The following is a 16,473-nucleotide window of genomic DNA, read 5'->3' on the forward strand; positions in this document are numbered from 1 at the left end:
GTGGGAAGCACAGACGATTTTATTAACTTGTGATGGAGTTTGGGTCGGCAAACACCCCTCTTCTCATAAGCCTTGGGACCCCCTAGCTCCCCGCTGTTGGCAACCAAGTCAAGCCAGGACTGGCTGGCCAGCTAAACCCAAAGAACTTCACTGAAGGACACACCTCTTCTCCATCATTCTCCGGCCACGTCCCCGTGGTGAGTGAGAGGAGTCAGGGGCCGTCCTCCTCCCTCTGGCCGCGTCTTCCGCTAGAGATCCTGACTCTCCAATCCCCCCACCTCTTTCTTATACTGAACCTGTCTGTGTCCCCTCACCCCCAAATTCACATGGTGGAACCCTGGGTTTAGGAGGTGGGCCTTGAGAGGGAATTAGGTCATGAAGGCACAACCTCCTGGGTGGGATCAGGGCCCTTGTGAAAGAGCTGCCCTGTCTGACCCCTTCCATCCTGTGAGGCCACAGCAAGAAGTTGGCAACCCTCCCCAGCTTCCTGAACTGTGAGAAGTAAACATCTGTTGTTTATGAGCCATCTGGTGTGTGTATTTACTATAGTTGCCCAGATGGGCTAAGACACCATCCAATCAGCAACCCCTTCCTCCTGAAAAGGCAGTATGGCTTCTCAAAAATAAGGTATCTTTTTTTTTTTAAGATTTTTTTTAATGTTTTATTTATTTCTAGGAGAGAAAGAGAGAGAGACAGTGTGAGCAGGGGAGGGTCAGAGAGAGAAGGAGTCACAGACTGAAACAGGCTCCAGACTCTGAGCTGGCAGTCAGCACAGAGCCCGACGTGGGGCTCGAACCCACGAACCGCGAGATCATGACCCAAGCGAAAGTCGGACACTTAACCGACTAAGCCACCCAGGCGCCCCAAGGTATCTTTATTATATAACCTATCAGGTCCTTAGCAAGCTGCAGCCCCTAACACTAGCCCATCTATTCCTGTCAGAAACCAAATCCTGTGGCTCTGATAGATCTTTGCAGTTCAGGCAAGTTTGGCCACAGAGTCTGGCAGCAGAGTCCAGAGCTGACCTAGGTCAGAGCTGTGGACTCAGGGCAGCAGGGTGAATGGCACCTCCACTCCCACCCCCCCAGTTCATGTCCACCTGGAATCTCGGAATGTGACCTTATTTGGAACAAGGGTCTTTGCAGATGTAATTGAGATAAGACATTTCAAGATGAGGTCATCCTGAGTTAGGGTGGGCTTTAAATCCAATGACTGAGGGCTTTTTGAGAAAAAAGGAGAGAACCAGTAGGGTCGGGGGAGGGCAGGCAGCCCCTGGAGGGACGCAGCCACCGTCCCAGGCCTGCCAGGAGCCTCTGGAAGCCAGAGAGGCAGGAGCCTCTTCCCCTAGAGCCTCCGGGGAAAGCATGGCCCTGCCCATACCTCCACCTTAGAACTCTGGCCTCCAGAGCTGGGAGAGGAGAAAGTTCTGGTGTTTGAAGCCACTCAGTTTGTTGTGGTTTATTACAGCAGCCCCAGGATGGAAAAACACTGAGTGCTAGGAACAGAATTGTGTCTCCCTCCTCGCCTCACATTTCTATGTTGTAATCTAAACCCCCAATGTGACTGGATTTGGAGATAATAGGGCTTTTAGGAGGTAATAATGTTAAATGGGGTCATGAGGATATGGTCTTGTTTTGATGGGATTTGAGGCAGAGATCTCTCTCTCACTGTCTCTCTCCACAGCACACGATGAGGCCACAGGAGCCAAGAGAGGATGCCTCAGGAGGAAGTCTACCTGCCTGCACTTTGACCTTGGACTTCGGGCCTCCAGACTGTGAGGGTAAGTTGGTATTATTCAAGCCTCCGGTGTGGTATTTAGTTACATCAGCCTGGGCTGACTGCCATACCAGATACCCCAAACCCACAGTGATGTACAGGGAGCAGAGGAAGGCCCCAGGCTAGCGCTAGCAGGCTGACCACGTGCTCTCTGGAATGCTGCTGGCAGGCAGCCCCCAAAACACAGGAACCTGAAGGAGGGGTGGCCCCCGAGCCAGAGCAGAGTCCTAGCCACACAAGCCAAAGACAGGTGCAAATAGCATGGAAGCAAACTTTTGAAAAGGTCCACAGGGAGGTTGGGAAGATCCTCCCAGGGACCTCTATGAGCTGGAGGTGGAAACAGGAAATAGCTGGATGAGATTCATCTTGGAAAAATGCAAGTTCACATATCTGGGCAAAACTAATCCACACCACAGTGTGAGACAGCCACAGTGCAGAGCAGGCAGGGGCACCACCCCCCAGGGCAGCCTCAGGGGCCCAGGCAAGAGGCCATCTGTGCAGCCTGACTTTTTGAAGGATGGTCTCGGTATGGGGGAAGTCCCTGAGGCTGGGGACTTAGGGGCCTGGGAACTCTAAGGCACGCTTATTGGAAGTAGAGGGCTGAAGCTTCCATTTCCCAGTGGCCCAGATGGTGACCTGATGGTCCAGGGTATGGCGGAAAGGAGCACCCCAACCCACAGTGCTGTGGCCTCACCCACTCGTGCCCAGGCCTCCACTCAGTGGGCACAGAGGGTTCCCCCCCCACACCTGATCCTCCCCGGGTGTGGAAAGCCTCATGCTCCTCCGTTTTCCAAGTTGCCCCGTGTTTTAACCATTTAGGTATGATGGGTCATTAAGAGTTAGAGACACAGGACACAAGAGGAAAGGAAACTGTTTCGGAAGAGAAATGGCTGCTCCCAGAGGAGAAGCAGGACCTGCACATGGGGATGAGGTTCTGACCCCTTACACAGGCCCTGGGAGCTCCTCCTTTCCTGCTGGCCAGAGAAACGGACAGAGGGAAATGAGAGAGGGGCCAAAGCGCAGGCCTCCTGGCTGAGGAGTGAAGGTCCTGTGGCCCAGGAGGGCAAGTGGAGGCAGAAGAGGCCTCTCTCAGCCCTGTGCCTACTGCCCTTGTCAGGTGACCCCCAGAGAGAGGAGATCAAGGAGAGTGGTGGGAACAGGGTTACACCTGGCCTGTCCCACCTGTTAGTCTGAGCGTGGGCTAAACCTACTGCAACAAAGAGATTCTAACATATGGCACCTGAAAATAAGAGAGGAGCAACTCCATACTGTCAGGGTGTCAGCTCTCCCAGCCTGATCTAGACAATCAAAACAATCCCTATGTTGGAAAAGGCATCACTGAGTGCGATTTTTGTTTTCATTTTGTTGGATATGGTTGCCAAATTGGCTTCCAAGAAATCCTTCCTACAAACTGCCAGTTCCCTCACACCTGACAAGTGCACAGGTCAGGCAATCTGGTGGAAGTTTGCCAAGTAGTGTTTCTTCTGTGGAATTCCTCCTGGAATTCGGTGTTCCTGCCGAGTTTTCCATTAGATCACTATCTTTTTCTTATTTATCTGTGGACAGTTTCACAATTACAGGAATTAGACAATTTCAAAAGACATCACAAACACTTCACCAAGGTTTTGCCTTTTGATTATAATTTTTAACACATTTAAAATGTGAATGTGGTCAAGTTTATCGCTCTTTTCCCTTCGAGTCTCCAGGTTTATTGTGATAGACTGAAAACATTCGCAGGCTTTTCCAGACGTTTTCTTGGATTCTTTTTTAGATTTGGATATTTGATCCATCTGCATTGCATTTCGGTGTTAAGGACGGAAGGAGCCAACTTCTATTTTTCCAAATGGCCGGTCAGTCGTACCAACTCCACTGGATGGGAAAACCTTCCCGGATTTGAAGCCCCTCCACTGGCACCTTCCACCCGGCTCCGCGTCGCTAAGTGGCTAGATGCCAGGGACCCCGCCTGGCCCTGCCCACTGCGGTCGCCGGCTCCGCCCCACCAGGCAGAGCCCAGCCGACCCCGCCCCCCATCCGCCTCCACATTCCCTGGCTCCGCCCACAAGCCCCGCTTTCGCTCGTTCAAGCCCCGCCCCCACATACCTGGACACGCCCCTCGATACTCCCTGGACCTGCCCCATCCAGGCCCGGCCCTGGCCCTCCCTCTTCCCGACCCCACCGCCCTAGCTTGGCTCCTCCGCGCTCCTCGGCCCCGCCCCAACGTCGGCGCACTTCCGGGTAGTCCCTGGGCCGCACCAAGAACGTCTCGAGTCGTTTAAATAAAAGGCGTGTCCTCTTGTGCTATTTGCATGGAGGAGGGGCCTCGCACGCACCCAGCACGTTGCGGGCCCCCTGCTTCCACAATGCTCCGGGCTGTATAAGTTGGCTGGGGCGGGTCCGGCCACAGAAGACTGCCAGGTGCCGCTTCTCCTTTCACCCGGCCTCCGCCACCTTCCGATCTTCTCGTGCCTTCTTTCCGGCGCCCGCCGGCGGCCACAGCCAGGATGCTCCCGAAGCGGCGGCGAGCGCCGGTCGGGTCCCCCGGCTGTCCTGCCTCCTCGGGGGCGCGCTTCCCTGGCGTTGCCATCTACCTGGCTGAGCCGCGCATGGGCCGCAGCCGCCGGGCCTTCCTCACGCGCCTGGCCCTCTCCAAGGGCTTCCGGGTCCTGGACGCCTACAGGTACGCGGTAGTGGATGAGCTTGTGGCCCGGGGGACAACTCTGCGGAGGGCTCCTGCCCGGGACGCCTTGCGGGGGTCACCTGCCCGAGGCTTCTGCCTGGGGCGCCTTCGGGGACACCTGCCCGGGGGGCCTTCGTGGGAGGCGTCGCTTGCAGGAGGAGCGCCGCGCCGCGCCGGCCGGGTGTGGCGCTTACAGTGCAGTGTCGCTTGTGTATGTATTGCCTTGCTGTCGCGCCCAGAGGACCCTGCTGCGTGGTGTGAGGGCCTAAGCACAAAATGTCAGTGTTCAGAACTTTGCATGACCAGCCACTTTCACAAAAGGTGCTTTAAAAATTTTTTTTATTTCTGAGAGAGAGAGAGAGACAGCGTGAGCAGGGGAAGGTCAGAGAGAGAGGGAGACATAGAATCAGAAAGGCTCCAGGCTCTGAGCCGGCTGTCAACACAGAGCCCGACGCAGGGATCAAACCCACAGAACTGTTAGATCATGACCTGAGCCGAAGTAAGACGCTTATCGACTGAGCCACCCAGGCGCCCCACACAAAAGGTGTTTCTTTACAGCTGAGGATATTGAGGTCTAAAACGACTCACCTGGCAGCAGACCCCCAGGGAGAAGGGGCACCTGAGGTTTTTGGATTCCAAGTTAACCCTGGAACTTCGTCCTCATGTGGCATTTCTCTCAATATCCTCTTCTATGAAAAGGTGCTGTAGTTGGGGTCAGGAGTGTTCTGAAGGACAAGGAGAAGAAGGTCTCTCGGAGACCTTGTAAAGAGCCATAGGAGTGTGGGGTAAGGGTATCACTGGCTAATAGCCTTCTGCCCTAGGTGAGTTCATCTCGCCCCATTAGCCAAAGTGATGTCTCTCCTTGGGGCTGAGAAAGTGACTTGAGGGAGGTCCAAGAGGGGCAATAATTACAGGCTCCAAAGGCCATGCTGAGGTTAAAGAACTGGGTTTCCCATAGGTTTGAAGTAGAAAAAGCCAGGCCCCCTGCAGCTTTTTTTTTTTTTTCAAGTGAATTAACCATTCCCAGTGGTTAGACCCACTCAGGAGGGGTGTTTAGTGTGCTGGGTGTACACTAAGACCTTTTGCTTACTAGCTCCTCTTATCTTTGTAACAACCCTACACGGTAGGTAGATAAGTTATCTTCTTTAAAGAGGAGGAAGTCAGGGTACAGAGAAGGGATGTGCCCAGGAGCATGAAGCAAGTATATGGCAGAACTGGGGTTCCAACCCAAGCAGTCTGGGTCCAGCACTTAGATGGAGACCCACTGGTCCTGCCCGCTAGGGAAGAACTTTCTTAGGGGTCAGAGGAGAGGAAGACAGACAAGTGAGCATGACCCTGGGCTGGGCTTGCGATCACAACTGGAGCAGAGAGGCACGGCTCTGCGGGTCCTGGGGCACCAGAGGGGTTCACATGATGGAAGAGGCTTTCTAAGGACATGACATTTGAGGAGTGGGTGCACACCAGGCAGAGGGGCCTGGGAGCAAAGGCCAGGAGGTGTGGAGTGAAGCAGGAAGGACCTCTGGGTGTCACCCCTCTCCCCTCTCTCTGCCCAGCCCCGAGGTGACACATGTGGTGATGGAAAAGACCTCAGCGGAGGAGGCCAGCTGCTGGCAGGAGCTCAGGGTGGCAGCAGGCTCTATCCCTGGCCACACCAGCCCAGCGATGCTGGACATAAGCTGGTTTACGGACAGCATGGCAGCTGGGGAGCCCGTGGCTGTGGAGCCCCGGCACCGCCTGGAGGTGAGCTGGGGGGAGGTGCCAAGCACAGGCCCCTCTGGCCAGTCAGGTGATGTGTCAGCGCCTTGCTGCCATCAGAGGAGGTGGGCAGGAGGGCTCAGCGCAGGCCACGGGGGACCCAGAGGCCGTCCTGGCTTCTGCTCTCACCTGGTGTAAGCTCTTGAGGTCCACCTGTTGTTAGCACATTCAGGCCTTTCTTGCTCAAGTAGTGAGACAGCAGGAGGCTGCCCACAGGTGCTGTGGGTCTGTGGCCTCTGTCCGCCTCGGTGCTTCCTGGGTGAGCAGAGCTGGGGGTGCAGGGGTGGGCTCAGAGCCAGGCTTCCCATATTTGAGTCTCGCGTCTCTGTGAGGTGGGGTGACCAGCGCTCCGAGCCCACGCAACAGAGAGGGCTGGGGAAGCAGAGCATGGCAGCATGCTCAGTGACGGGAACCATCCTCCGTCCTCCGCTGCGGCGCTGGCCTGAGGAGCCCTCTGCGGCCTGCTCTGCACCTTCTGTCCTGGGCCACCTGGCCCTGCCAGCTCTGCAGCCTCCAGCCAGCCTCTGTATTGCCCATCCGCAGGTGGCCATGCCTGGGAAAGAGGTGCCAGGCCTGGTGTGGATGCCACAGTACGCCTGCCAGTGCCCCACACCCCTCACACACCACAACCCCAACCTCACGGTGAGCCTGGGCTCCCAGCTTCCCCGGGATGGGGCCAGGCCCATTCACCTGAGCACTTCCCCTCTGCCCTGTCCCAGCCTGGGGACAGGTGGTGGAAGGGATGAGTGGGGGGGTGGGCGTGGGGGTGGCCACCCTTCTCCTCCCCTCCCCACCCCTCCCCTCTCCTCCCCTCCCCACCCCTCCCCTCTCCTCCCCTCTCCATCCCTCCCCACTCCTCACCCAGGGCCCCACCTTGCAGGAGCCTCTGGAGATGCTGGCGGAAGCTGCCGGCTTTGAAGGCAGTGAGGGCCGCTTCCTCTCCTTCCGCAGAGCGGCCTCAGTGCTCAAAGCCCTTCCGAGCCAGGTCACAGCCCCGAACCAGCTGCAGGGGCTGCCCCACTTTGGAGAACATTCCTACAGGGTCGTCCAGGTAGGTGCTCACCACACTTAGCAGGGTGGGGTCATGAATGCAAGTGGGTGAGGAGAGACAGCAGTGCAGCAAGGCCAAGGCAGGCCACCCTCTGTGCTCAGATTCCTCATCTGTAACTTGGGGCCACACGGTGTGGCTGAAAGGGACCAGATGGGGCTGGTAGCTGCCATTGTTGGCATTGGTCCGGCTGCCCAGGATGGTAGAGAATCCATGACCAGGAGTGCCTCTTTTTAAAACCAAAGTATTTGGGACGCCTGGGTGGCTCAGTCGGTTAGGTGTCTGACTTTGGCTCAGGTCATGATCTCACTGTTTGTGGGTTCGAACCCCGCTTTGGGCTCTGTGCTAACAGCTAAGAGCCTGGAGTCTGCTTTGGATTCTGTGTCTCCCTCTCTCTCTGCCCCTCATTCACTCACACATTGTCTCTCACTCAAAATATAAATAAACATTAAAATTTTTTAAAAAATAAAAGTGTTTCAGGACCCAAAATGTTAAAATGTCTTTTCATGCGCTTACCACTGAGAGAATATATTGTGACAAAAGGAGACTTTTGAATTCAGTTAAGCTTTTAAAGGCAGTCTCATTGAATACATCGCCTGTGTTTTGAAAAGCAGTGGTTGGGATGCCTGGGTGACCCAGTCAGTTGAGCATCCGACTCTTGGTTTCAGCTCAGGTTATGATCTCACAGTTTGTGAGTTCGAGCCCGGTGGACAATACAGAGCGTTTTGGGATCCTCTCCCTATTTCTCTGCCCCTCCCCTACTCGCACTCTCCCTCAAAATAAGTAAATAAACTTTAAAAAGAAAGAAAGAGAAAAGTAATGGTTTCCCTGTCCTGGGACTTGTTACTCAGTAGACAGCTGGCCCATCTCTGGCCCGAGGGTTTTTGAGGCCGGGAGATTTGGTGGCTCCCTGGGCACAGTCTCTCTTTCCGGGTCCCCCAGGTCCTGGCTAGATGAAACTGCCCTGCCAAGTGCTGGGGTTCCGCCTGCTCCCTGGGCTCCAGCTCTTGTCTCTGGTCAAGCTGACAGCTCTGCTTTGTCCCCCAGGAAGTGCTGGCTCGAGGAGTATGTGAGGAGGTAGAGAGAATCCGGTGCTCAGAGAGGTACCAGACCATGAAGGTACACGTGGGGCAGACCCCGGTGGGGACACGGAGACCATGGCCCTCCCCCAGGTGACAGCACAGCTCCAGACGCGGAAGGGAGGCCAGTAGGGGCACCCAGGGGTCAGAGAAGGTCTCCTTGAGGAAGTGGCAGCTAAGCTGACACCTGATGTGCACAAGGCAGCCAAGCAGAGAGGGGCCCACAGAAGCTTGTTTTTAGCACAGGAAATTTTCTGGATCACTCAGCACCATGTGCTCCGACTAGACCATCTGTGGGGTGTTCTCACACATGTTGTATGCTCTGGCACCCTAACCAGAGCTAACTGGACAAAACATAAGCACCTCCTGGGTGTCCTGGGGCCACTCACTCTTGCACGGGCCCCTCATGTCCACAGTGCATCTTCCGCTGTTCCCACCTGACCTGCTGACACCTGTCGCATCAGCAACTTGTTGGGCAAGTGCGTCATGGTGCTCTGGGAGGTGGCCCAGAATGTTGTGAGGGGCAGCAGGGGCTTCAGAGAGGGACGTGCCTCCAGGTACTTCTGCCATTTGGCACACTGGCCGCTCTGCCAGGGGAGACCTGGCCACAGAAGGTTCCCTTTCCTTGGGTTACAGCCTCCACCGCTGCCCAGACCAGACCTTCTGTTTTGGTTCCAGAAATCCCTGGGGAGGGGATTGGTCGGCATAGGGCAGGTGCCCATCTCTGACCAACAAGTTGTGGTCGGGGAGGAAAGAGGTGACTTGCTGGGGCTGGGGTCCGGGCCCACCCTACATGGGAGCCCTGTGTGTGTGGCAGGCAGTCCCCAGCGGGAGGTTGGCTCCCGTGGTGTATCCAGTGTATCTTCCGGGGGTGGAGTCCAGGCCCAGGCTTGTGTTTCTTCCAGCTCCTGCTACGACCACCCTCTGGTTGTTAACTGCCTGTTGTTTTCGGCGTTTGCTGAGGAGCAGGAACCGGGGGCATGAAGCTCTGGCTGCTCTTAGACAGGAGTGCCGAGGTGGGCAGCGGACGAGAGGCCGTGAGCAGTCTATCGTGTGATGCGGAGTCACAGGCTGGAGCTGTGGGCTCTGGGGAGACCAAGGCCCTCCCAGGGAGGTGCCCATGGGGTCTCTCCCTGCCGTACGCCGTGAGGCTGGGCTGCGTAGCTGGGCTCGGGGATTGGATCCTGCCTATGCTCTCGCTGTGTGGCCTTGGGCAGCTTGCTCACACTTAAGAACTGTGAGCAGGGATGGCACCTGGTAGGCTGCAGTGGGCTTAGTGAGGTCACTAGTGAGGTGCTGGCCTGAGACAACACCCCCTTCACAGACCTCTGTTGCCGTCTGCATCTTCTGGAAGGGCTCTGCTCCTGACCACACTGTGCTCATGCCCCAAACAGCTTTTCACCGGGATCTTCGGGGTCGGGGTAAAGACTGCTGACCGGTGGTACCGGGAAGGGCTGCGGACCCTCAACAGCCTCCAAGAGCAGTCCCAGAGGCTGACCCAGCAGCAGAAAGCAGGTGAGCCATCTGAGAAAGGACAGGGCTCTGGGCTCCCACACCATGGAGCCCTCAGCACAGACACAGGGCATGTGCGGATGGCTGTGTTGATGGCCAAGAGTGGGGTCAGTGCGAAGGGCCTTGGTGGCAGGCAGGCATCTCTGGTAGGCTTCCTAGGTCTCCACCCAGTGGAGTCTGGATCCACTGTGGCCCTTTTGCAGCAAACAGTGATGGCCACAGTAGCTGCTATGACGTTTAGGCTTCCTAGTGGGACTCAGACCTGGACCAGGCCCCTTACTACTTCTCCTTTTTTTTTTTTTTTTAATTTAAATATGAGTTAGTTCACCTATAGTGTAATCATGATTTCAGGAATAGAATTGAGTGATTCATCACTTACATGTGACACCCAGTGCTCTTCCCCACAAGTGCCCTCCTTAATGCCCATAACTCTTCTAGTCCATCCCCCCCACCTCCCCTCCAGCAATCCTGTTTGTTCTCTGTATTTTAAGAGTCTCTTATGGTTTGTCTGTCTCTCTGTTTTTATCTTATTTTGCTTCCCTTCTCCTATGTTCATCTGTTGTGTTTCTTAAATTTCACATAAGAGTGAAATCATGATATTTGTCTTTCTCTGACTTATTTTGCTTAGCATCATACACTCTAGTTCCATCCATGTTGTTGCAAATGGTAAGGTTTCATTCTTTTTGATGACTGAGTAATACTCCATTGTATGTATGTGTGTGTGTGTGTGTGTGTGTGTTTACATATATACCCCACATCTTCTTTATCCATTCATCCGTGGATTCAATGGACATTTGGGTTCTTTCCATGCTTCGGCTATTGTAGATAGCACTGCTATAAACATTGGGGTGCATGTGGCCCTTCGAATCAGCATTTTTGTATTCTTTGGATAAATTCCTAGTAGTACAATTGCTGGGTCATAGGGTAGTTCTATTTTTAATTATTTGAGGAACCTTCATGCTGTTTTCCAGAGTTGGCTGCACTAGTTTGCATTCCCACCAGCAGTGCAAAAGTGTCTCCCTTTCTCTGCATCCTCGCCAGCATCTGTTGTTTCCTGAGTTGTTCATTTTAGCCTTTCTGACCAGTGTGAGGTGGTATCTCAGTGTGGTTTTGATTTGTGTTTCCCTGATGATGAGTGATGTTGAGCATCTTTTCATGTATCAGTTAGCCATCTGGATGTCTTCTTTGGAAAAGTGTCTATTCATGTCTTTTGCCCATTTCTTCACTGGATTAATTGTTTTTTGGGGTAGAATTTAATAAATTCTCTATAGATTTTGGATCCTAACCTTCATCTTATATGTCATTTGCAAATATCTTCTCCCATTGTGTTGGTTGCCTTTTAGTTTTGCTGACTGTTTCCTTCGCCGTGCAGAAGCTTTTTATCTTGATGAGGTCCCCATAGTTCATTTTTGCTTTTATTCCCCTTGCCTTTGGAGATGTTTTGAGTAAGAAGTTGCTGTGGCTGAGGACAAGGAGGTTGCTGCCTGTTTTCTCCTGTAGGATTTTAATGGTTTCTTTTCTCACATTTAGGTCTTTCATCCGTTTTGAATTTATTTTTATGTATGGTGTAAGAAAGTAGTCCAGGTTCATTCTTCTGCATGTACTGTCCAGTCTTCCCAACACCTTTGCTGAAGAGACTGTTTTTTCCCATTGGATATTCTTTCCTGCTTCATAGAGTGTGGGTCCATTTCTGGGTTCTCCATTGATCTGAGTGTCTGTTTTTGTGCCAGTACCATACCGTCTTGATGATTACAGCTTTGTAATATAGCTCGAAGTCCAGGATTATGATGCTTCCAGCTTTGGTTTTCTTTTTCAACATTACTTTGGCTATTTGGGGCCTTTTCTGGTTGCATACAAATTTTAGAATTGTTTGTTCTAGCTCTGAGAAAAATGCTAGTGCTACTTGATGGGGACTGCAGGCCCCTTCTGATTCTAAGAAAGGAAGGGTGTGTCTGAACAGCCTGTGCCCTGTGCACACCTTGCCAGCATGGGGCTGGTGCCCTGGCCCACTAGGTGATGGCATGGGGACCTGTGTGGCAGGAGAGGCTCAGTATGGGCCTGCTCATGGGAGGTGGTACCATGTGGTAGAATGAACATGAACTTGAGAGTGTGTAGGCTTGGGTTGACTCCTGTCTCTGCCGTTTATGAGGTAGGTGACCATGGCCCTGAGACTTAACTTCTCTGAGACTTAACACTCTGAGAATGAGTGACATTCTCTGCGAAGCATGGGGCTCTATGAGCTCCTCTCTGTGAGGCCAGTGGGGAGCAGGTGTTAATCAGAGCCTCTGTCCTCTCCGTGGGGCCCAGGGTGGGGGCCCCATTCAAGTTGTTCCGCAGCCCAGCACCCACGGCTTCTTTGAACATCTTCCCTTGGACTGGGGGAGGGGAAGCCATCTGGGGGTTGTGGGAGGGTTGCCTGGTTGGTCCACAGGAGATGAGACCCACGGAGTCATGTGCCCAGTGGAACATTAAGTGATACCATCACTGGCTGCACCCAGTCCCCTCTCCCCATGACACCGGAGACAAAACTGCCAGCACTTACAGAGAGCCCATGTGGCCACGTGCTGTTACTCTCCCACTTAGACCTCTTCTCATTGTGTGGGAGGTACGGTGATCCTCCCACAGGGGAGAAGATGGGGCTACATATGGTGAGGGCTTCCTGAGTGGCAGAGCCACCTTCTTCACGTCTTTATCGGTTTCTGGGCCATCTTATGGATGGAGTAGACTGTGTCGTGAATGTACCTACATCAGCTTCCTGATAGGACTGAGTGGTTCTGCAAGATGCTGCTGTTGGGGAGAACTGGGCAGGGGGCTTCTGCCATTTCTTCCAACTACATGCGAATCTGCAGTTCCCTCTGAATAAAAGTTTACGATTTAAAAGGGAGAAATGGACAGTGGAGAGAGCAAGATGGTGGGGCTGGGAAGGTCAGGAGAGCTGTGCTGTCCACAGGACTCCGGCACTATCAGGACCTGAGTGCCCCAGTCCAGTGGCCCGAGGTGGAGGCTCTGCAGCAGGTGGTGGAGGCAGCCGTGGGGCACATCCTTCCTGGGGCCACCATCACGCTAGTCGGCGGCTTCCGGAGGTAAGGGGATCTGACCTGCCCCCCACCTTGCCCCAGGGAAGACAGCTGAGGGGGACCACAGAGGAGGGCCTTCCCACACTAGTGGGACCAGGGAGAACGTGGAGGGCACGTCCTGTGTCAGCCCTGGCCTCAGAGTGGGCCCCCTCAGGGGCAAGTTGCAGGGCCACGATGTGGACTTCCTCATCACCCACCCCCAGGAGGGCCGGGAGGCAGGGCTGCTGCCCAGAGTGATGCACAGACTGGAGAGTCAGGTGAGGAGCAACCTGCTGCCTGTCCCGGGAGCACTGCTGGGCCCTGACAGGCACTGCAGACCCCCACCATGCCTGCTCCTCCCCCAGGGCCTTGTCCTGTACCACCAGCATCACCACGGCCACTGTGCAGATGCCACCTGCCCGTCCCGGCACAACCACGCCATGGACAGCTTTGAGATGACCTTCTGTGTCTTCTGCCTGCCTCCACCCCCAGGGGCTGCTGTGGGGGGCACCCAGAGGGCCGTGCGGGTGGACCTGGTGGTGGTCCCTGTCAGCCAGTTCCCCTACGCCCTGCTGGGCTGGACCGGCTCGAAGGTAAAGGGCATGCTGCTGGGGCCGGGCCAGGGCCTCTGGTCAGTGGCCCCAATACAGCCTTGCTTTCCGCAGCATTTCCAGCGGGAGCTGCGCCGCTTCAGCCGGAAGGAGAGAGGGCTGTGGCTGAACAGCCATGGGCTGTTTGACCCCCAGCAGGTGTGTTGCTTCCCCCCTGCCCTCTGGCCTGCAGCCTGGAGTCCACAGGGCCCTGGAGACATCCCAGCATGAGTCCCCACCTGCCCCCTGGCACTAACACTCATGCTCCTGTTGCAGAAGAAACATTTCCATGCAGCTTCGGAGGAAGACATCTTCAGACACCTGGGCCTGGAGTACCTTCCCCCAGAGCAGAGGAATGCCTGACCCAGCCACTGGCCCTGTCCGCTCTCTGGGGAGGCAGGCCCTGTAGATGTCCTTGGCCACCGAAAGTCTCCAGGGCAAAGATGCACTGTGGCCCCAGGTCCTAACCCCACACCCAGGCCTAGATAGAATGAAATGAGCACACATAACAAACCAAGTTCTGTTTTCTTACGCTGCTGTGGGGGGCCCTGAGGGGGTGTGGTGCCCGGTTCTGTGCAGAGGCCCGTCCTGCTGGGTGTTGGTCGGGGGCAAGGGGGACCATGGCTGTGTGACCCTGGGTCAGCGAGGACCTGAAGGTGCCTTCCCTGTGGGCTTGCTGTAGAGCCTGAGGTGGCAGATGGCAAGTGTTTTGCTCGGTACCCTAGGCCTCAGACCTGGGGGGTGGTAGTCTGGAGCTCTTCCTACTGGGAGTCCACCTACTCTGTGACCAGCAGCTGCGGAGGACAGGCCCAGAGGCAGGGGCTGGGGGCAGGGGGAGAATTTCCAGTGCCCAGAATTCCCACCACCTCTCAGCCAGGCTTCCTGCCTCTGCTCTTCTAAGGTCTGTTCTCAGAAGGCCTTTGTCAGCAGATCACATAGCATCCCTCCTTGCTCTCAGCCCACACTCCTGTTCAGTGATTCCAGAACCTTACAGTGGCTCCCAGAGTCCTGGCCTCGCCCTGACCACTGGCCTCGTCTGCTGCTCTCCCACTGCTCTGAGCTAGGTGCCTTCCTGCCCCGGTGCCCACATGACCTGCCCCAGACACCCGTGAGGCCGGGGCAGGTCACAGCCTTTCCCAGAGGGACCCTGGCCACGCAGTGTCCTCTGTTCCTCAAATCCCCTGGTCTGCTCTGGCCTCAGTACCTTTGCCACTGGGCTGTCAACTAGAAGTCCTCTCCCGATTCAGGTCTCTGTCAGGTAAGGACTCCCCTGACCACTCGCTGCATTAACAACTATTTTTGTAAAGTAACATGCAGGAAAATTGATTCTTTTGGTGTCCCTGTGGTAGACCCATTCCCCTCCACCATGCCAGCCTTGGAAATAAAACAGCCAGTTATTGCACCAGCAAAACGGGTTTACTTGGGAACGACTGAAGAATAGCAATCTAGGATAAGCAACCTGATAAAACCAAAGGACAGGAACAGGAAGAGGACCTTGGGAAGGGCTGATGTGCATGAAAGTCCAATGGAGGAAATCGGAGTTCAGCGTGGTGGTTTCTTACAGGCTGGGCTGGTGCCAGGACAAGGACCCTCCTCCTGTGGGCAGCAGGGCATGGTTCCCAGCCTTCCCTTCCTCTGCGCCGTCAGTACAGAGCCTGACCCGGAGCTCGAACTCACAACCCAGGGATCCTGACCCGAGCTGAAATCAAGACAGGGGTACCTGGGTGGCTCAGTTGGTTAAGCATCCAACTCTGTTTCAGTTCAGATCATGATCTCATGGTCTGTGAGTTCAAGCCTTACATTGGGCTCTGTGCTGATGGTGCAGAGCCTGCTTGGGATTCTCTCCCTCTCTTTGCTCCTCTCCTACTTGAGCTGTGTCTGTCTCTCTCAAAGTAAAATAAATAAATTAAAAAAAAAAAAAGTCGGACACTTAAAAGTCGGATGCCTAAGTGAGCCACCCAGGTGCCCCTAATTTTCATTTTAAGTAGGCTCTATACCCAATGTGGGGCTTGAACTCATGACCCTGAGATCAAGAGTCACATGTTTTACTGATTGAGCCAGCTGGGCACCCTTTTGTCTTTTCGATGATGGCTATTTTAATAAGTATGAGGTGGTATCTCATTGTGGTTTTGATTTGCATTTCCATGATGACTAGTGAGGTAGAGCATCTTTCCATGTGTCTGTTGGCCATTTGTATGTCTTCTTTGGGAAAATGTCTATTTAGTTCTTCTGTCCATTTTTAAATCAAATTGTTTGGCTTCTGAAATTGAGTGTATGAGTTCTTTATATAACTTCTATATTAACCCCTTATCAGATACAGGATTTGCAAATACTCCCTTCCATTTCATAGGTTGCACTTCCATTTTGTTGGTCACTTCCTTTGCTGTGCAGAAGCATTTCAGTGTGATGTGGTCCCCCTTGCTTAATTTTGCTTTTGTTGCATTTTGATTTGGAATCCAAACAAAATCATTGCTAAGACCTCCTTCCCTGCAGTCAGAACTGAGGTTTGCTTCCAGATACATGTAGCACCTTACAGCTTTTAGGCCCTTGACTCTGACACCCTTGGCATTTACCAGGCCCAAGCTGATCAGGCCTCAAGTTCAGGTCTAAAATAGTGATATAGGAGGCTCCTGAACTCACTTCCTTCTCTGGATATACCACACGTACTGCAACACAGAAGCAATTCCTTCTAAAAGGAAATCCAGAAACTAGCTGAACAATTCCTGCCTGTTGGAAAAACTGAGAATACCCACATTAAAACGGGTCACCAGTGTCTCCCTGGAAGGTGCTCCTGCACATTATTTGGTGCATCCAAAGGACATGGCCCTTGATCACCTGTTCTGGTGGCCACTGGGGTTTGCATTTGCAGGGCCCACCGACTTGTTCAAAGAAACCGTTCTTTACCAGCTGTCCTTCCAGGGCCCAGCACAGAGTATGCAGACCACAACCTACCTCCCAGGCTTTCCAGGAAAGAGGCTTG

General features: G+C 54.2%; 1 protein-coding gene across 3 annotated transcripts; it reads left to right on the forward strand.

Moving 5' to 3' along the window:
- Positions 1 to 4,014: 4,014 nt before the first annotated feature.
- On the forward strand, positions 4,015 to 14,011 carry POLM (DNA polymerase mu). 3 transcript variants are annotated; one of them, XM_039243016.1, is made up of 11 exons: positions 4,015 to 4,453; positions 6,007 to 6,193; positions 6,752 to 6,850; positions 7,089 to 7,259; positions 8,304 to 8,375; positions 9,730 to 9,850; positions 12,798 to 12,930; positions 13,079 to 13,181; positions 13,269 to 13,496; positions 13,569 to 13,652; positions 13,770 to 14,011. In XM_039243016.1, the coding sequence occupies exons 1-11, from the start codon at positions 4,278 to 4,280 to the stop codon at positions 13,854 to 13,856; spliced, it is 1,461 nt and encodes a 486-aa protein (XP_039098947.1). In that variant the 5' UTR covers positions 4,015 to 4,277; the 3' UTR covers positions 13,857 to 14,011. The 3 variants fall into 3 exon arrangements, with proteins under 3 accessions (XP_039098947.1, XP_039098946.1, XP_039098948.1); XM_039243015.1 differs by having other exon boundaries at positions 13,269 to 13,652; XM_039243017.1 differs by lacking the exon at positions 8,304 to 8,375 and having other exon boundaries at positions 13,269 to 13,652.
- Positions 14,012 to 16,473: the final 2,462 nt, after the last annotated feature.

Source organism: Hyaena hyaena, unplaced genomic scaffold, assembly GCF_003009895.1.
Source record: "Hyaena hyaena isolate Hyena2069 unplaced genomic scaffold, ASM300989v1 scaffold_218, whole genome shotgun sequence".
Lineage (NCBI taxonomy): Eukaryota > Metazoa > Chordata > Mammalia > Carnivora > Hyaenidae > Hyaena > Hyaena hyaena.